Source organism: Camellia sinensis, chromosome 5, assembly GCF_055761805.1.
Source record: "Camellia sinensis isolate YWXY chromosome 5, ASM5576180v1, whole genome shotgun sequence".
Lineage (NCBI taxonomy): Eukaryota > Viridiplantae > Streptophyta > Magnoliopsida > Ericales > Theaceae > Camellia > Camellia sinensis.
The window spans coordinates 151,634,696-151,656,354 of record NC_138965.1 but is presented as its reverse complement, the minus strand read 5'-3'; the positions used below and the strand labels follow the sequence as shown (position 1 = coordinate 151,656,354).

Sequence of the window (21,659 nt, the reverse complement as noted above, 5' to 3'; positions counted from 1 at the left end):
TATTTTATTAAATTGACGATTTTGCCCTTAAAATTAAACAATGGTAAATTCAATTGTCTTTATTTGGAACAAAATTCAGAATTCAGGGTCAAATGTGTCATAATTGAAAAGTCAAAGATCAAAGTGACACAAATCTCAAACTACAAGGACTATTTATGTAATTTGTCCATATATTTGGTTTCTTTAGCATTTTGTGAAAGCTTCACAATTCCAATTGGTGGAAAACCAATCTGGCGGATCGCCAAAGTGTCATAAATCTCAGGCGTGCGATAACAAGACCAAATTCCCATAAACTAACCTAGATCCCACGGATCGCCAGCGTGTAAAATCTCACAGCCGCACGATCTCATCAAAACATCGCGAGGCGGGGGCTATAAATACCTCAAATTCGCAACCTCCAAAAATTCAAATCCGAAACGAAAGGCCCACTCACCAAAATCCACACTCTCTCCCTCCAAAAACGCTGCGATTTTAAAGGTTTCTTCTGAGTTTGTAGAGAGAGATCTGAGAATGGATTCAACTGCGAAGACGGCGACGGCGAGGGGTGCAGGAGGAAGGAGAGGAGGAGAGAGGAAGAAGTCGGTGACGAAGTCGATCAAGGCTGGACTTCAGTTCCCCGTTGGCCGTATCGCTCGCTATCTCAAGAAGGGGCGTTATGCTCAGCGCACGGGCATCGGAGCTCCCATCTACCTCGCCGCCGTTCTTGAATACCTCGCCGCTGAGGTACATCCCAAACTACGCCTCTCTTTCTCTGTCGATCTATGTATTGTATGCATGGAATTGTCGTTTTTTATGTAGATGTATGTGAATTTGTTTTCACGGAAGCTTGGGCATTGTTTGATGTGATGTTTTTGATCGGAGACAGAAAGCCTAAACATTTTTCATTTTTTCAATTTTTTTTTTTTTTAAGTCCAATTTTTATCAAATCCAGGAAGGAGGAAGTTTTTCACCAAATCAAGGATGAATCACTCATATTTTTACTCGACGTTTAGAAGAAAAAAAAAAGGGTTTTCTTAATAAGTTTGTAATTTTTGAAAAGATTGATGAAAAAAGTGAGTAATGATTGGGGAGTTTGATATGAGATTAAGTTTTTAATCAAAATTTTACTCTTAGATCGGAAAATCTCTCTATTTTCATGTTTTGTAAATTCGGAATCTCTCTCCTATGTATCACTGAATAAAAAATAAATAAAAATAAAATTGAAAATGTAGGTGTTGGAATTGGCTGGGAATGCAGCAAGGGACAACAAGAAGAACAGGATCAACCCTAGACACCTTTTGTTGGCGGTGAGGAATGATGAAGAATTGGGAAAATTGCTTCAGGGAGTCACCATTGCGCATGGTGGAGTACTACCCAATATTAATCCTGTCCTCTTGCCTAAGAAATCTGCTGCTGCTGATTCTGAAAAGGCCTCTAAGTCCCCCAAGTCCCCCAAGAAGGCATAAACTAGTGCTATGTGTTTTTTTGAAGTTAAATTTGTAATGACTAATGTGACTAGTGGGTTTTTGTTGTTTTGTTTTGTTTTGTTTTGGGTTTTAGGGGGTTCTACTTATTAGAACTGTTGGTAGTTTGGCATAAATTGTAGTTTGGTAAATCTTTAATAGAAAGTTTCTTTTATTTCAAAAAATCTTCTTTTGAAATGTTTTTAATCAATGTTTTCAATTGCTTTCAGTGGTCACCCAGCAAAGTTCCAAAAAGAGTTAAGGACTTCGTGAATATTGGATGATCAATTTGATACTTTCTTCATAACAAAAGCATCTATGAATTGTAAAATTAGTGTTAAAAAAAGTTGTATGTATATATATGTTAATGACTTTTGGGGTAAGAAGTTGGTATGCTTAAATGATTCATAGCCTTTATATATATATACATATATATAAATAAATAAATAAATAGGTGCTTTTATTTTTATTTTTAAAATCCATTTGATTGACTTTTATTTCTAAGAGATTACCAAAAAAGAGAATATTTTGACATTTGTTAATTTGTTGTCCTTCATTTGAATTTTTCTTCAACAAACTTGCAAGACTTTAAAGTTGAAATATTTTTATGAAGGTGGAAGTGATGATATTTGTTTGGGTGAAATATTTTTTTTTGTATTTTATGATTTTTTTAGATGGTATTTTTTGATGTTTAATGGAAAATATTTTTCATGATTAATAAAAAATAAGTTTATATAGATATAAAATGTTTTTTATTTTTAAAAGGTAAAAAGTATTTTTCAAATTACAATTTTATTAATGTCATTATACTATTACTATCATTATTATTATTACAATGGTTATTGTCACCATTATTGTACTATTATGCCACCACTTCCACTTACATTTTTGTTTTATCACCACCACCACCACTAAACATGGAAAAATATTCTCTTAAAAACATTTTTTGTATTTTTTTTTATTAAAAATATTTTCTATCTAAATAAATGTAGCATTAGCTGAAATTAATTTAAAACTTATAAATGTTAGATTTGAATACATTTTAAAATTTGTACATTTATTTTAAGTTTAAATTTTAAAACAGGTGTTGGTGTGTTAACATATCCCCATCAAATTAGCTTGCAAATGAGAGTGAGTCTCGTGCAAGTCAGATGGGCCGGGCCTCAACAGGAGCCTTGGAGTAGACTTTGAATGGGCCAGTAGATTGATCCTCAAAACAGACAGTCTAAACCCAATTTCTCAGATTGGACTTGGGCCAATAGGCCAATTTTACACCCTTGTGCACTGCCCACATCAACTCTTAAACATCTATACTGTATATTAAGTAAAATAAGATTTTTAATTCTAAATTTTGTAGGAGTTTTAATCTTTCCATCTAAATTTTTTGATTTTTTGATTTTAAATTTTTTTTTTAGCATTTATTAATTTCTCGCAATCTCCAAGTCTTACCCACATAATAACACTTTAATGCATTAAGAACAAGTATAAATTTTTTTTTTTTGAAATCCAACATATATGAATTTTTTGAAAAGTCTCAACACATATGATTATTATCCCTTATAATAACATTTTAATGTATTAAGAACAAATATAAAAAAAATTCTTATAAAGTTCAACATATATGATTATTATTAAAATATTAAACTTTAATATAATATAATTAAAAAAAAGACATTTAATTTTTGAAAAGTTCAACACATATAATTATTATCAAAATATTAAACTTTAATATAATATAAAAAAGGAAAAAAAGAAGACATTAAAAAAAAAGTCATTTAAAAATCACAATTTACATATATAGATAATTGTAAATATATTAAGAAAAAGGGGGTTTTTAACCCAAGCCTTATGGGAGTTCCAATTTCTCAATTTTAATTTTCTAAATTTTTTATTTAAAAAAAAACTTCAGTATTTATTGATTTGGTCAAAATTTCCAGATCAGCATTTATTAACTTTTTTCAAACTACATGCCTGTATTTCTTGATTTGGTCAAAATCACTGATTAGCATTTAAAATCCCTCATACAAATAATTATAGATACAGCTCGTGCATAGTTACTGTAGTAATCTTTTTAATTTCTCCTGCACACTATAGTTAGTGATAAAATTATTAAATTATTTTTTAAAAAAATCTTAAAAAATATAATTTATTTATTAAAAAAATAAATAAATATAAATATTTATAATTATTCCATGCACAGCACACAGGTGATAGACTAATTTAATAATAACCAAAATGAACTCATGTAGTTTTGATCTCCACCTGCCTACCTTCCCTCTTTCTGTTCAATTTGACCGAAAATTTATTACATGCACCTATTTTGAGAGTAGGCATGAATGAACCCCCCAAAAAATTGAAGTCGAATTACTATGCAAAAAATATAGGGTAAATTACACTGGCGCTCCTGAGGTTTATATTTATTAGTCTCTTTCTCACTTTTTGAAAATTACATCTCCCTTCTTGAACTTTAAAGTTTTATTACAGATTGTTCCTTTTACCAATTTAATTTTTTTAAATATCAATTTTACCCTCATTGGGTAAATTACATTGACACCCCTCACATTTTAAAAATTACAATCCCCTCCCCAAGATTTAAAGTAGTATTACTAATTGCCCCCTCGGTTAATATTAGTTGGAAAAAAAATTATTGAAAAAAAAAGTTAATTGAAAAATAAATTTTGTTTGTAAAATTTTTGTTTAAAAACAAACGTAAACTTATTTTTTGAATTTACTTTTTTTCCTCAAATTTACAAACTGAGACAACTATTTATAAACCAAAAAAATTATCAAACAAATTTTTATGTCAGTTTTTAAATTTTTGAAAATATAAATTGAAATCTGAAAATGAAAAGGTTACCAAAATGCATCAGATGGTAAAAATATCGTAAAATCAATAAATAATTAAATAAGTTATTAACGTAAGAAATGACTTATCAAAATATTATTAGGTTATGTATAGTTTGATTTTTAGATTTTTTTTAAAAAAATTAAAAATTAATTTGGTTAAGAAATAAAAAATAAAAAATAGTTATCATTTAAGGGTAAAAAATAATTATCATTTTAACTTTTGGGTAGGTTATATACATACGTATGGCTGTTTCAATTTAATTTGTAAAAAATTATTTCTATCCACTCGAAAGAAAGAAATTATATAAAAATGATAATTATTTTTTATTTTTTAACCAAATTAATTTTTAATTTTTTAAAAAAAAAAATCTAAAAATCAAACCATACATAGCCGAAAAATCTTTTGATAAGTCATTTCTTACGTTGGTAAATTATTTGTTAATTTTACGACATTTTTACCATCTGAAACCTGTTTGGTAACCATTTCGTTTTTAGTTTTCAATTTATATTTACAAAAATTTTAAAAACCTGTCATAAAAACTTGTTTGATAATTTTTTTTGATTTATAAATGGTTGTCTTAGTTTGTATATTTGAGGAAAAAACGTAAATTAAAAAAATGAGCTTACGTTAGTTTTTAAACTGAAATTTTAAAATTTTACTAATAATTTTTTTTTTCAACTAATTTTTTTTTTTCAAATAATTTTTTTTTCAATGAATTTTTTTTCAATGAATTTTTTTTTCCCAACCAATACTAACTGAGAGGGCAATTGGTAATGCTACTTTAAACCTTAGGGAGGGGATTGTAATTTCTAAAATGTGAGGGGTGTCAATGTAATTTACCTAGTGAAGGCAAAATTGATATTTAAAAAAATTAAATTGCTGAGAGGGAGAATCTGTAATAAAACTTTAAATCTCAAGGAGTGAGACGTAATTTCCAAAAGGTGAGGAAGAAACTGTAATAAATATAAATCTCAGAGCGTGTCAGTGTAATTTATCCAAAAATATAATTATAATCTTGCCTTCATCTACTTCCCTAACCATATATTATATATATATACATATTTTTTGAACATAAAAAAAAGTTTTGTAAAATCATCATAACATCTGTGAACCTTGATCCCGAAATAATCGATTGTTGGTTAAATTCAGCCAAATCTAAAGGAAAAGACCCACCATCAGGACAAGAGAGGAATGCACTAACTTTCAATACAAGAGGTAGAGTCACGATCGGAATATAGTGCAGTCAGCTTCACCGTTTGAAAACAAGTCACTAATTGTGCCTTCCAAGAGTCAAGTCATGCTCAACTATGTAAAAGGAAAGCACTTTTCCAACTCACCACCACCCTTGGTGGTCCCTAACCATAATTTGAAGTTAACAAAAAGAAGAGAAAGAAAATGCTAAAAGTAAGGCCGCAGACGAGCAGAGCTAAATTTTAGTATGTTTTGATTTGTTTATTAAAATTTTAACGAGTTCGAGTTCAATAAAAATTTAATAAACCGAGCTCGAGCTGAGTTAGCTTAGGCTTGACTCAAGCTCGAACTTGTTCACGAGTTAAAAAATTTATAAATTTATACTTACGTATGAGACTAAAATTACAGTTAAAACTTTAATTAAACAATTATATATACAATATATACAAACATTCTAAAAAAAAGTTAATATTTATCAAAATAATAATATTTACTACCACTATTACATAAATGTACTATCTATAGTTAACTATTATTTGCATTTATATTTTTTAAATATATAAATAAGATATTTATCTTATTTTTTTACATATTTTTACATTATTTAATATATAAATAATAAATATAAAATGAGCCAACTAACGAATTGAGTTTTAGAATATTTGGACTTATTTATTAAAAATTTAACAAGCTTGGGCTCTTGAACGCAAAAAAAATTTAACGAACTGAGTTTGAACGAACTCTTACTGAGCTAAATTCGAGCACGTTCACAGATGGCTCTATTCTTTTATAGCCCTAGCTAAAAGGAAAAAAAAGAACGTAGGGTAATAAGATAAGGGAGAGGCTTCTCTCTAAGTAGATATCTCAAGTAGAAGGTGTTGTTAGGATCCCGTGGGCTCACCACAGAACCCGTATTGATGATTTGAACCGTTGAACATGCAGAATTTATCAAGTACTTTATTCCTGTAAAAAAATCATATTGATCGAATATCGATAGTCATTTGATTAGATCACATTTGTACAAACAATTTATTTTAAAAATTATACTTACCATTGACACAAATGTGATCTGATTAAATGTCTATTGATATTCAATCAACATAATTTTTTGCAGGAATGAAATACTCAAAGAATCCTATACATTGAATGATTCAAATTATTAATATGAGCTCCGTATTAGGCCCACGAAACCCCAATAGGACTCTCCAATCCGATTTAGAATAAAGAGAAGCTGTAGCCTTAAGATAATTTTACACTGTTAACATCGGACTTCACTTCCAAATCACATGAGGTGACGGATCACTTTCAAAGTGAAATACTCCACGTCAAATTACACGGGGTAAAAATGTATGAGAAATGTTTGAGAGCTCTATGGAGAGAATTCTAGTAACTCTAATTTGTGTATGAGCCTCATTTGATGTAATATTTTGACCTTGTATATATATATATATATATATATATATTTTTATTTTCCACATCACTAGAGCTCAATTAGAGCTCTAGTTTTAGGGAGATGAATCGCCGCTGAATATATATTTTGCCCTAACGAGGTTAAAAATCTGATTTTGCAAGGGCAAGATGCAGGAGATAAAAAGCACAGGCATGAAACATATATATGCGAAGAATGAAGAACAAGTAACTGTTAATATTTAGAGCATATTACCCGAGGTAGAGGTAGAAGTAGAGGTAGAGACAGGTACACTCATAACACACATATATATATACAACAGACCATAATTATTGTAAATTCTATATTTACAACTTATTGTTCCCCCCTAGTAAATATCTAAATAATATCATTGCACTAAAATCAACCAGCATAAATTAAGGCAAATGAAAAGAAAAAAAAGCTTCCACCTTGTCTTTAGAATGTTTCTTCCGGCTTCAAGAAATCATGATATTCCAGCTGAGTCATCTCTCCCCCAGCCACTGGATTGAACTGACAGCGGTAGAAGCTGCATTATAAAAATTAACTTCTGATAGTTAATTTGGAAAAATGTTTGGGGGCCCTAATTCTGTGGCTCAAATATGGCTCAAATGGCCAAAACGACGTCGTTTTGGCCATTTTGATGTTGTTTTGTACTCAAAACGACGTTGTTTTGGCCATTTGAGCCACATTTGAGCCACAAAATTTGGGCCCTCTACCATTGCTGGTTAATTTGAGAGAAGGAGATGCCCTCATGAAGTAAACCTAAAAATTAAACCCATACTAAAGATAATACAAAACTTTGCATTTCAATCAAATAACCTCCCAATCTGACATTTATGAAAAATAATATAAATTATAAAAATAAACAAACAAATTATGTCCTACAATTACAAAGTTCAATTTATTCTCATCTATTTTCTCCCAAAGATTGGGCAGTAAGATTATTGTATCTATTGGCTAACAAATCCAAATTATTATGGGTTCACTGAGTCTTCTGTATACGACCATGGATAGACCATCGTTAATGAATTCAAAATATACTCTGCTTATAGCCCTAAACATGCACTAGAATGTTCTATTGGAAACTGTCAAGAACCCAATCAACCAAGGAGATTCACTTTAATCAAAAGTGTTTTTATAATTGAAGACCAAGATGCACCAAGACTCATTTATCAAAACAAAAAATTGAGTGCACAGCTAAAGAAAAAAACTATTTGGAATTATGACAAAATGAGGTGGCATGGCACTAAACATGATAAATCTGTAATGTCTGATGATGAGGATGCTTTGACTCGGCTGGCTTTGATGGAACAGCACACAGCATAATATATATGCAGATGATGAGGAGTCGAAGCATCTTTGTGCTGTTTTTTTGTTTTTGTTTTTTTCTTTTTAAAAATGAAAAAAGATTCAAGTCGAATGTGACTAATGTGACTCCAATGCTATACACGGCTGGTAAAGAATTTGCCTTAACCCAAATGAAAAAACCTAAATGAAAGAATTTAGATTTCTCTGGGAATATTTTGCTAGGAATATTTAATTTAACATACACTACAATCAGGAAGCTAAAAGAGCCTATGATGCCTCAATTCAGATAAGTTGCAAAATAGTCAGATTAAAATTGTGTTTTAGTTTCGTTACAAGAATTTTAACTTCTTACAAGAACCAAGAAATTGATAAAGTTGATTTTGGTTTTTTTATTTTTATTTATTTCTTCATATATTTATTTTTTGTACTTACCTCCCATCCATGCCAACAATCACCACTGTGTCCTTTTCGTGACCAAAAGCAACAATGTACTGAGAACCTTCCTGCAAGCGAAACTGAGCAACCGACCACTCTGAGCTGAAATATTTTGGCAGCACACCTGCAAAATAAGAGCCCCATAGAATTTTCAGTGCCAAAGAACTGTCCTAAATTTGTTAAAAACATCAAAGAGTGAGGAGTAATGCAAAGACATGCCACCTTTAATAAAGGAAAGAGAAGAAACAGCGGACGGAGTAGACAGATTTGGATCAGGTCCGCTGCGTGTTCTTTCAATCCCCAATGATCCTGAATCAACCTTTAAGCTGAAGACATGGACAGTTCCCTTATCACTTGAAACAGCAAGCCATTGTGCAGTTGAAGAGAAAGCAAGACTGTAAATCTCAGCCCTATCTGCTCCTCTCCTTACCTAAATTAAATATTTATAAATAAATAAAAAAGGAAAAAAGAAAAAGCGATCAACTGAGACAAAATTCAGAATGATAAATGCAAAAGTTGGCATTAAAAATCGTTGCCAAAAACTTGTACATAGAAATGAGAACCATCTAATGATCTAGAGCATTCAAAAAAATCAATTGGTGTTAAATGATAAACAATAGTGTTAAGACACGTTAGGCAAATGCTTTTTTGAGTTGAGAATGATGTTATACAAGTACTTCTGTAATTTTATGGCTCTAAAACAGTAAATTGAATTCTAAGAACAGAATCAGGAAATCCAGAACTAACCAAACCAAACTAAGCCTTGTGTCCCAATCAAGTGGGGTCAGATGTATGAATCTTTTTTTTGCCATTCTACTCTATTAAAGAATATATGCTTAGTTAAATTAAAGAAGTCCAAGTGCACTGTTTTAGGGATGAGATGGGTGATGCCATATTCAATGGAAGAACTCCTTGTTTTTTGGAGTTCTTGCTGCTCCAAAAAGTCAGATACGAAAATGTTATGTTCTACAGAATGTGTGGAGGCAGCACAATAGATCTATCAAAGTTATGTTCTAATAGGTTTTTTTTTTTTTTTTTTTTTTCTTTTAAGTTTTTCATTTATTTTGGAAATCTGTGTGTTTGGTGCAGATTCTAATTACAGCTTGCGATACAGAAAAAAATAAGCTGAAAACAAATTGATTATTGAGAAGCATAAAGAGATGTGCTTTTAGCTTTTGCTTTCTAAATAATTAACAGCTTTTAGTTTGCTAGAAGCTGCAACAAACAGGCCCAACCACCCCGTGAAATGAATTGGGCCAATAAAATTACAATTAAAAACAACAATAGAGGCTATAGAGCCTGCTTAAATCAGGCCCTTCAAAAACACTCATAACTGAAATGTTGAGGAGCTGACATGTTAATCAGAAAGTGGGTCACCAAAACAATATAAAAAACAAATTCTCCGCTTTCATCTTCTCCCAACTCATTACCGGCTTAAGAGAGGTTGCTAGTATTGCCAACTTATTCCAACTAAAACACGTCACAAGTATGGTTTATTCTTCTTTTCCTACACCGTATTTGGACAGTGTCTAAGAAAAAGAAACAGTGTTGTGAGAATGTCCAACACACGTTAGCAAACATGGTGACTTATTGCATCTTAGTTTATCTATGTAGTCCTCAATTTGCTAGATAATTATATACTAAATTTTCCCAGGTGGAAAACATACTCAATGCAATAAAGAACTAGATAACACATGACTTTCTTCGAGCATGTGGTGTGCAAATAAAGTCCACTTGGGGTACTAGTCGTTGCTTCTTAGTTTATTTATGTTGTCCTCAATTTGCTTAATGTACTTAATGTTATGAAGAATTGGATCTCACTGTGAGAATATATTAGTGCATCTTTCATACATATTCTGAGATTGTGTAAATATTCTTTGTAATTAAGAGTTATTTGTATTTCCTATTTAGGATTTAGGGTTAGAGTCCCTATATAAAATGATGCACTCTCTGTATTTGATGGATATATTGAATATACAGTTCTTATTCAGAAAAGCTTACATCAAACATGTGCACAAATAAAGATCATTGATTTTTGGGCAAAATTCACTTTACCCCAGTCTTTTAAAAAAAGCAACATACCCTAGGCATGGTTTTGCACTAAGTGCACAAAAATCCCTGTTAAAATTATACTTTCTCATTGTAACATTTATCTTCCTCCCTCTCTTCTTCCCCTGTTAACGAAAAATACAACCACCACCACCATGATTATCATATTTGTACAAGGAAAAATTCCAACTCAAATTATAATTGATAGAGCAAGCATATCTCCAAACATGTTTAGTGCATCATCAAACAACAATGAAGCATCACAACACTATAATATTAACCAAAGTCATAAAACATGAATATGAAATGGAGGTTTGGGTTCATAAAATTACCTTAACAAGGCAATGATGGAATTGCATTTCTAGGTTCTTTAACCATGGTCTCCTTGATTACATTGTGGATTATATATTCAGCGTCCAAGCATATGTTTCTGAGAAAAATCCTAACTGAAGATTGGGGAGGAGCGATGTGGTGGAGTGGTAGATTGAGGAAGGGGGAGATTGGGGAGGAGCGATGTGGTGGAGTGGTAGATTGAGGAAGGGGGAAAGAAGTAGCGGGGGAAAGAAGTAGCAGGGGAGGTCTGGGAGGGGTAGGTGAGTTGGGGTTAAGGTTAAGAGTTTGAGGGTAGAAGGTGAAGGGAAGGACGATTTTGTCTTTACAAATTGAGATTTGACTTTTGAAACAACTTTTTTTTTCCTTTCCCACTCTCCAAAAATGCACATGTAACACAACTTCTGTCGATGTAGACAAAAAATTGTAACGATAACACTTCAATTCAAAACCACACGAGGTATATGTGGCTATTTTTAAAAGATGAGGTAGGTAAAGTGTTATCGGGCTACACCACAAGGGGTAAAGTATATTTTGCCATTGATTTTTGCGTGAGAGAAACTAAAAAGCTAGTTTTTTGACTAAAATATGATGTAAAAAAAAATTAGTATGTTTGGGATGACTTTTTGATTTTTTACAAAAAAAAATGTGCAAAAAGTAGAGAGAAAATGAAATCTTTGACTTTTTGATATAGGTTGTTGGCTTTTTTTTTTTTTTTAGAGACTTTTTGGCTTTTAAGTTAAAAAGTGATGTTGCCAAACGAGACCAGCCTACAAAAAAAGCTAGTGCTAAAAAAACTAGTTTGTTTTACACATTTCTAGCTTTTTTGGCTTTTATAATGACTTTTTAGAATAGCTTAAATAGACTGTTTGGCAGGAATTTGCCTAATGAGCTAAGGTACTGGCTTTTAAGCCAGAAGGGGTAAAGTGGATTTTATCCTTGATTTTTGTGTGTAAGAGAGAAACTAAAAAGCTAGCTTATTGGCTAAAAATAAGCTTACAAAAAAGCTAACACTAAAAAAGCTGGTTTGTTTGACACATTTCTAAATTTTTTGACTTTTCTAATTGGTTTTTAGAGTAACTAAAGGCCTCGTTTGGGGACTTACTTTTTTAGCCAATTAGCCAAAAAGTTACTAAATTAGTCAAAAAACCAACAACTCATACCAAAAAGTCAAAGATTCTCTTTTCTCTCTACTTTTTGCACATCTTTTCGTAATTAGCCAAAAAGTCATCCCAAACATACAAGTTTTTTTTACCTATCTTTTTAGCCAAATAGCCAAAAAGTTACTAAATTAGTTTGTTCCCAAACGAGGGCTAAAGTACACTTTTTGGCAGAAAATGAGTTTGCCTAATGAGCTAAGGTATTATAGCAAACAGAGTTTCTTTTAGCAAATAAGTTGGCTTTTAAGCCATAGCTAAATGAAGCCACATTGGCTAAAAAATCCCATTTAGCTAAAAAGCCATTAGTCTTATTTGACAAACAATTTTCCTGCCAAAAAGCCCAAACTAGCCAGACTTGCTTATACTATAATGACAAAAAGATAGAAATGTATCAAACAAATTAATATTTTTAGCATTACCTTTTTTGTAGGCTTATTTTTAGTCAATAAGCTAGCTTTTTAGCTAACTCCCAATAGAAGCCTAAATAGAGAAGATTGTAATGGTAGTCGCATTGGGCCTCCAGCTCATAGAAGTTAAAAAAAAAGAGAATAAAAAGAGGAGAGCTCTTCCAAACATTCTTTCATCAGCCCTAAAGGCTCAAATTCTATAGTTACAATTCCTAACAGTCCTAAAAGAATGAAATAGCTGCATCCCTTATCAAACGAAAATTAACATAGCCATAAATGTAAATCACATACACATCAATTAACACATCATGTCTTAGTGACTCCTACATCAACTTCTTCTCCTTCTTTTCTTTTTTCTGAGCCCAACTATTCATACTTTCCATGATTTACCATTATTTCTCTCTATTTGGATCATGAGGTAAGAAAAGAAATGCTTGTAATTGCTCACGTTTTGTTTGGATGCACAATGATTAAAAACAGATACATGTGTCTTTGTTTTTGTATTTAGAGTAGTTTAGGTGTCATAATTTTTTTGTAAAGAGTAATATTGGTTTCTCATCAAAGCTCCCCCACTTTTGGTGAGAAACAGAACTTAAGTTCTGAGGGATTTATCTTTCTTGTCATCTCTCCTCTCTTCCTTTCTCACCATTTCTCATCTCATTAATCATTCAAATAACTGATGAGAAACCTCATTATCTCCATTTCTTTTCATTTCTCACCAAACCCATTAATCCAAACGGAGTGATATGTTCTCCAGGGGTTCAATATTATTCCATTTTAGTTCATGAAACCTAATACTTGCTCAATTCATGCTAGGTTGTGACCATAAGAATTCATAATACATATGAGAGCATACATGTGCGCATACATATCTATGTGTGTACATATAATCAGCCTACCTCTTGAAGTAAAGAGCCATCCAAAGTATTGAAAATCCGAACCAAAGTCCCCTTACTACTCGCAGTAGCTAGCAACCGCCCATCGTGAGTAAGCGCAAAGCACGCAATTCTCGAATCATGAGCCATCACAAACTTAGTCCTCTTCGACGCGTAATGCTCAACCCTAACCTGCCCTTTCTGCAACCCCGGGCACACCAACACCATTGACGCCGACAAGTGCGAAACCTCACAAAGCCCCTTCGGATTGGCAATCGTCTCAATCTGATGCAGCAACTTCAAATCCGAGAAATTATACACAAAAATCTTCTGCAACAAAACCACCACAATCCTATCTCTCCTGAGCCGAACCGACTTAACCTCCGAACGAAACGACAGCTCTCCGATACACCTCCCCTGATGATCGTCCCAAATCATCACCTTATTCAAGGGGTACTGAGGCTCGGAACCACCGCCGACCAAGGCGAGAATATTGCACCGGAAAAGCATCTGAACGACGCCGATACCGCCGCCGTTTTCGAACTCCCGCCGGAAGATCTCGCGGAAGGGGTCGCAGTTGTAGATTCGGAATCCGCGGTCGGTTCCGGCGGCGAAGCAAGCGAAGTCTTGGTTGAATGAGAGGTGGATGAGAGATGGAGCTGGAGAGAGAGAATCGGAGAGATTGGGATTGTTAGGGTTAGGGTTCGGAGCTTCGGAGAAGGATGAGATGATTGAGGAGGCATCTTCCGAGAGATCGGACTGCGATTGTTGATGCTCGCCATCGCCGTCGAGGTCTCTGTAGAGAGAAGAAGGCATGTCCGTGAGAACGGAGACTGATTGGGGTTCGTCGTCGGGGTGGTGGAGGGTTTGGGAAGGAGGAGAGGAAGAGGGAGGAGGAGGAGAGCAGTCAGCCATGGGAGGTGAGGATAAGGAATTGGAGAAATTAGGGTTAGGGTTTGGGGAAGGCAGGGGCCAAGAAGAGGAAAGAGAGGGTGGTTGTTGTCATTGGAGAGAGGAGGGAACTTCCATATCCAATTTTGTCGCCCACTGCTCTGGTGCTAGACTCCAGCTGATTTTTATTTTAGGATTAATTACAATTTTTTTTTTCTCAGTTTATTTTGACAGAAAAGAAAATCTTATTTTTTTAAAGAAAACATTATTCATTGTGTCCAATTTCAAATTTTTAAATTTAACTTTTTAAAATTTGAGTTTTTTTATTTTTTTTATTTTTTATTTTTAATGAATATTTTTTAAATTTAAATTTTTTTTTTTTACTTTTTATATGTACCTTAGATGTATTTAAAAAGTAAAATATTTATAAAAAATATTTTTAAAAAAATTAATAAATAAACAAGAATACAAAATAATGTATTGAAATTTTATATACTTTTATATATTTTTGATATTTAGTAAATTATTTAAAGATTTTTTTAGTAAATATTATCATTTTTAAATATATTTATATTAGGTATATCTAAAATTTTTAAAAATTCGCTTAAAATATTTAAAAAACTTAGTGAAAACAAAAAATAAAAAAAATTAATTTTCTGAAAAGTGAATTCACAAAATTTAAACCAAATAAGCTGATTAATGTTTGGTGACGGTGGTGTGCTGGTCGAGGTCTGTAACAAACAATACAATGATATTAGTAAGATTTTAATCTAAAAAATGTTATTTGCCTAAAAGTAAAAAACACTTTATATTCAAATATATATGTTTTCTATTGATCATAGAAAATATTTTCAGTTGATTTTCATTTTCTGTTGCACCAAACACTAGAAAATACCCAAACAAATAGAGCATAAATCTTTTATTTTATTTTTATTTTTTAAAATTTAATTTCACTTTTAATTCTTTAAATTATTATTATTTTTTATTTGATTGTTACATTTTAATTTCTATACAATGGACGCAGTTTGCTTTATAATTCAAACCTCAATTTTTATATGGATTATCATGCAAAAATTAAAATTAATCGGATATTGATATCTATATGATTAGATAACAAAATCATGCATACAAAAAAAAAAGAGATAATTTTTTTTTTATTGTCAAAATCATGTTTGCTGTCTATTTTTTTGAATAATTTTGTAATTCGAACATGTGAATACTGATATCAACTCAACTTTATTTTTTACATAATTTATAAGATAAATGATTTAAACTATCAATATGAATCTAATATAAGCCCACATAAAGCAAACTACATACAATATGCATTAGAAACTCACGATATAAAAGAGACCCATTAAATCAATATAATAATAAAGTAGCTAACAATAGGGGTGTTTGTTTCAGCTTTTCAGAGTTAACTTATGGCTTTTAGTTTTGAAAAAGTTATTTTGGACTGTTTGGTTAAACTTATTTCAAATAGCTTCTGATTCTAACAGCTTATTTTAACTCAAAAAAGCTGATTCTGACAAGCTGCTCACCCCTTACTTCTGATTATCAGCTTCTGCTGTGAACATGTTAATTTATGGTTATACTCTTAAATTTTTTTATTTTTTATTTTTTTAAAAATAGAAAAAGACTCAAATGGACTATAGATTATTATTATTATTATTTTTTATGAGAAATGTAGACAAACAAAAAATAAAAATTAATTGAAAAAACTATTTCACAGCTTATTTAACAAACACTACTCAGCAACTTAAATTTATAATCCAACAGGTACACCAAATAGATTAACAACTTCTGATTAAAGTCATAATTTATAATCTGTTAAGCTATAATCTATAAGCTGTTTTAACAGCTACACCAAACGGGGCCAATATAATACAATAACATGATCATTATAGCATTATTATCATCAAAGTCTTCTCACACTCCTATCCCATATAAATCAGTTCACTTGAACATATTTGAACTTAGAAAGGGCATTTTAAACAATCATTCTACTTGCATATAAGCCAATTACAAAATCAAACACAATCATCTTAAATTTTGTAAACCTAAACTTTTTATTTTAAAAATCAAAATCATTATTAGACATATGATTCCTAACATCCGATGCCTCCGTTTGGGAAGTGGGTTGGCTTTTTGGCTTTTTGGCTTTTTTGGCTATTTTAGCCTGGGCTTAAAAGCTTGGTTTAGGAAGGGCTTTTTGACTTTTTGGCTTTTTTGAGTTTTTTTGTGAGAGAAAAATGTAATGATTATGGGTTGAATGTGATGTTTTGTTTGTTATGGCTAAAATAGCCTATTTTGTTTTTTGTGGCTAAAATAGCCAAAAAAACCTACAAACCCACTTGCCAAACACAGGCGATATCATGTCATTTAGCAACAGCCCTCCTATCAATTGGAAATGTTTTAGAGCTCTAAAACAACTTTAATTTGTCTTTTTCCTTGCTCATTTTTTTTTTATTTTTTTTATTTTTTTTTATTTTTTGTGTTTGCGCGCGTGCATTGCCAACTCAACAGAACTGCTTTTAGAGCAGCTCCACTAGAGCTCTGTATCATATCCTCCTACCAACCTATCTCCTAACTCTAACCCTCCAACTTTTGGCAGTGGTATGTAGGCCATGGTCGCACTGGCCTATGGTAGTGTTGGTTTTTTGGCTTTCGAAGGTTATTATTGTAATTGCGAGCGTGCCAGTAAGGATCAATCAGTCATTACAGAAATTTAATTGCTAACCAATTATCAGACGATTGTGTTTTAGTTCTCTCAGCCTCAATGAAGAGAACTTTTACTGGTGGCTTGATTTAGGAGAATTATCACGACCAAAACCCGCCCCTATGGGTTTAGTACCGTAACCGGCCAGTAATCTAAGATTACCGAAGGCCTGCTTAACAGTAATACAGTAAAACAGAGTACAGGGGCAAACAGTAAATAAACAATGTCTAATGAGCTGTGACAGTCTGTATGCCAAAAAAGACTTTTCATACACATATGCATGAACAGTACAGAACAGTATGTACATATATACAATCATTCAGTTCAGGGACCTAATCCCTATTAAACAATCCAGTAACAGCCTATACAGTTATACAAACAGATACAGAGACAGACGGGGAAATTAAAATACCCCTAAGCCATAACTTGACGGGCTCAGAACCTCGCAGTGAGGCACAGTGATTGGCTTGACAAAACTGGAGCTTACCCCGACGCTTCTAACCACGGTCTGGTGCCTGTACACCTACATATATATATGAGCAGTGAGCTAAAGCCCAGTGAATAACGTAATGTGTAAAAGGGTTAAGAATGAATGTCCTTACAGTAATGAAAATAGTTCGTTAATTCAGTATATCAGTCATTCAGTCATATGTGGTACGTCCATTAGCATAACAGTACAGTAAATAGTAGGTCTTAAAAGACCGAACAGTAAATGATGGCCATCAATCAGTAAATAGTAGTGGTTCCAACAAGGGAACCGACAGAGATCTCTGTAATAGTAACGGTAAACAGTAGTTGCTAAGGAAGCCACAATACAGTTCAAAATATAGGACATACATTCATTCAATTAACAGTATCAGTTCAGAAAGCAATACAGTTCATTTGTTCAGAAGATAATCATTTTGAACATATCTTTACACAGTTGTTACTCACAGAGTTCTGGGCTACAGTAAAGCTAGAGCGCGTCCCCAGTCGCCAACCCTACACAGTTACAGATTGAACACACATTAAGCTCCACAGTTGGGAAAGATAATAACTTAATCCTTAATTTGCCTCGGTTGTGGTTCTCCATCTATATCCTCATTAAGATGCCTTAAACTAGGCCTAATAATGCCTATGATGAGATGAGGATGCAAAGATGCACTTTAAAAGCATTTTCAGAATTTTCAGAAACAGGGGTCACGCTCGAGCGTAGGTTACTCCGCTCGAGCGGACATGCAGACAAAGGTTTCCGCTCGAGCGTAGAATTACCCGCTCGAGCGTTCAGCAAAACAGTCGAAAGTGCTGGATAGGTGAAAATCACGCTCGATTGGGCGCTCGACACCCGCTTGAGCATGAGACACAATGTCCCGCTCGAGCGTCAATTATTCTGCTCGAGTGGACATCAAAACAGTGCAAAGTACTGGGAGTACGAATTTCGCGCTCAAGCGCCAGTCACCCCGCTCGAGCGTGAGTCCAAATTCTGGAAATTCCAGATTTGAACCTTAAGCTCAAAACCAAGTTTTAAAACATAAATTTCGATCCTCTTGGGCTAGTTTGCTGGAAAACACATCAAAACTCATAATTTAACATGACTCAAAGCTCAATTGTAAAATCAAAGACCTAAAGGAAGATCAATTCAACTCAATTTGAAACCAATTTTCATGAACATAAATCAAGCATAACATGCATGAATTTAAACCATTTCAAAGCTTCAATTTCATGCTCTAGTGAGCCAATTCTTCAAGGACAAGATGAAATCATGGACTTAAACACAATATGAACATGCATATAACATTTTACCATGAAATCAACTCATAACTCAACAATTCAAACATGCATGCATGGAATGAGCTCCAATTCAACATTATTAGACTAAGACATGACTTGGCTCCTCAATTAGACATGAACCATGCAAGAATCAACTTAAACACAACAATGAGAGGTTGAATTTCCTTACCTAAGTCTTCAATCACAAGACTAGAAGCTTAATTAGACAATTATCCTTCAATTCTTCAAGTTCTCTAAGCCAACTCTCAAGAACACTCACTTCTCTCCCTCTCTCCCTCTTGGTCGGCAATAACAAGGGAAATGGCTGATGAAATGTTTTGATTACATGTATAACAAGGCTCAAGTATGTTGGCTAAGCGGCCCACTCAATGGTGGCAAAATGGTAATTAAGTCTACTCATGCAATTTGGCTTAACTTAACCTAATTTAATCACACCAAATCACATTTTAACTGAATATGCCATAAAATCACATTAATTCTAAGGATCACAAATCATCAATCAATTTCAGATTCAGCCGCCGATAAGGCCTTCAATTCACAATTTAAACACAAAGGCATGAACAGATAATCAAACAGTCAACAGATAGACATACAATTAAACAGATATACTTAATCAATCCAGTCCCAGATCTCAATCAATCAGTTCAGTACTTCAATCAATTCAGTTACCAATCATAATCAGTCTCAGTTTAGCAGTAGTCAGTGGTTAATCGATAAACAGTGACGAGGGTTGTTACAAGAATTAAGCAAAATATCAATCAAATAAAGAACAACTGAAGCATTTCATCAGAATGAAAAACTTACAATGATTCAAACTCAGCCTCATAGAGGTTTACAGCGACAATCTACTTGAAACTACTCCTATGAATGAAGTGCAGTGCAGAATTTAAAGTACTGGAATGTAAAGAAGAGGAAATGTAAAACTAAGTAAAGCAGAATAAGACTGGTTTTTGGATTTGAGTCTGGGGGCTTTTCTGGGGCCTTCTCTGCTATTTATACTGCTTAAGGATGACCATCGAACTGTATTTCCAACCGTTGAACTGCTGCTCCATGATCGCTGATCATGTTGTCTCAAGATTAGCTCCATTATGCCATCACTTGTAGTTAGGCTTCCTTCCTAAATTTGAATTCAAATGTGAGTAACCGATGATGCCACATCACTTTGTATCTCTCTGCTGATCCACTGCTACTCAGATCTCGTAACAACCAATACTAACTGCCACGTGTACGATCAGGATCGAAGATTTGAATAGTCTTCCTGTACTACCCTTACTTTGCCACGCGTCGAATTGTAGTTGGCTTGTACAAAATATGTAGCCAACATGTAGTATACCCAACTTTTGGTGATAGTTTGTAGGGTGTGTACGTGCCAGCCGACAATGAAGTGTACCCAACTTTTGGTGGTGGTATATAGGTCGTGATGGCACCAGTCGGTGGTGGAATGTACCCAATTTTTGGCAGTGGTGTGTAAATCCTAATAGTACTCACTAACGGTGAAGCATACCCAACTTCTGCTGGTTGCGTGTAGGCCATGGTGGTACTAGTTAGTGGTGGAGTGTTCCCAACTTTTGACAATGGTGTGTTGGTCATAGTGGGACTAGTCGGCAGTACAGCGTACCCAACTTTTGGTGGTGGCTTGTAGGCCATGGTGGCACCAACTTGTGATAGGTGCGCTTCACCACCATACTTTTCCCCAAACTTGTAAGAGGATTTCAGGACACCTTTAAGCTAGTTAGAGGACGACGTGCAAATCTAGTATTAAACAACGAGCTTGGAGTCTCCGTGGCTACTGCCCACTATAGTAGTCTCATGGTGGTTTTTGGTTGTATTTGTTTAGGAGCTCTTTCATGGGGAGCTCTTTGATGGGGACGGTGACGGTAACAGTGCCAATGACCTTGTCGCTGAAAAGGTCTCGAGACTCGAGTATGAAGCAGAAGAATAAGGCAAAGGTAGAGTTGGCAATTGACAGCTTTGGCAGTGACGGAGAAGGTGATGCAATGGTGCTTGAGGACAGGAGTCATATGTTTGATATTGGGGTTGTTGGAGATCGACACCACCACAAACACGTTCATTTTCGTGATCAGATTCACATCTCTTAAGTCCTCGGTATAAATGACCATGACATCCAATGGAAATTACTCCATTGATAGATTGTTTCACAGACTGTTGTTGTTGTTTTATTGTTTTGTTGAGTGTTTGGTGAGAGTGGTTGTTTGGATTTGACAAAATATTATTAGATCTTATATATAGAATAAAAAATAATTAAAAAAAATTATTAGAGGGAAGAAAGGTTCTTTGAAATTTTGAGTGAAGTTGAAAACGAATAACCAACCAACCAACCAAAATAAAGGTAGCGTATCATGGGCCGTTCTTTTTTTAATGGCTTTTCGTCATATTAGAATCAGAATAGCATCTCTTTTGCTTCTCTTGTACCATAGTTTCCATTACATAACTTTTGGCACAAAATGTCATGGTGTTTTACTTGAAAATTACAAGAGGGTAAAAAGGAGGATATATCTCTATACAATGTAAATTACGCTAACACTTCCTATAAACTTTTAAAATATTACTAACACCTTTCTTATTATCTAAAATTTCACTACACTTCTTTACTTGAAAAAATTGCGCAACAATTTAAAACAATAATAATTCAAACTTTTAACCCAACAACTAGTCAATCAATTATTTGTAAGATGAAAAAACATGACATCAGCACAAATAATACTTGAAATGCCAACTTTGCCCTTCTATGCATCTCTCTTCCTATTTTCTTTATCATCTCACCCCCCACGTTGGTGCAATGAG

General features: G+C 33.2%; 2 protein-coding genes across 2 annotated transcripts; one reads left to right on the top strand and one right to left on the bottom strand.

Moving 5' to 3' along the window:
- The first annotated feature begins 397 nt into the window (after nucleotides 1-397).
- On the top strand, nucleotides 398-1,754 carry LOC114313134 (putative histone H2A.1). The gene is made up of 2 exons (XM_028259483.2): nucleotides 398-723; nucleotides 1,212-1,754. Exons 1-2 carry the CDS (start codon nucleotides 511-513, stop codon nucleotides 1,443-1,445), a joined length of 447 nt encoding a protein of 148 aa, XP_028115284.1. The 5' UTR covers nucleotides 398-510; the 3' UTR covers nucleotides 1,446-1,754.
- A 5,424-nt stretch (nucleotides 1,755-7,178) lies between these two features.
- On the bottom strand, nucleotides 7,179-14,589 carry LOC114313133 (autophagy-related protein 18a). Its single transcript, XM_028259482.2, has 4 exons — nucleotides 13,499-14,589; nucleotides 8,876-9,083; nucleotides 8,651-8,777; nucleotides 7,179-7,436 (listed from the first exon to the last, which is right to left on the bottom strand). Exons 1-4 carry the CDS (start codon nucleotides 14,387-14,389, stop codon nucleotides 7,346-7,348), a joined length of 1,317 nt encoding a protein of 438 aa, XP_028115283.2. The 5' UTR covers nucleotides 14,390-14,589; the 3' UTR covers nucleotides 7,179-7,345.
- Between the last annotated feature and the right edge of the window lie 7,070 nt (nucleotides 14,590-21,659).

Bases quoted from the DNA above. Each gene is read 5' to 3' on its own strand.
- LOC114313134 (XM_028259483.2), top strand. From the start codon at position 511: ATGGATTCAACTGCGAAGACGGCGACGGCGAGGGGTGCAGGAGGAAGG. The intron at 724-1,211 runs GTACATCCCAAA...TTGAAAATGTAG, and splicing joins TTGAATACCTCGCCGCTGAG to GTGTTGGAATTGGCTGGGAA.
- LOC114313133 (XM_028259482.2), bottom strand. From the start codon at position 14,389: ATGGCTGACTGCTCTCCTCCTCCTCCCTCTTCCTCTCCTCCTTCCCAA. The intron at 8,778-8,875 runs GTGGCATGTCTT...CTTATTTTGCAG, and splicing joins TTCTCTTTCCTTTATTAAAG to GTGTGCTGCCAAAATATTTC. The intron at 7,437-8,650 runs GTAAGTACAAAA...TTTATAATGCAG, and splicing joins ATTGTTGGCATGGATGGGAG to CTTCTACCGCTGTCAGTTCA.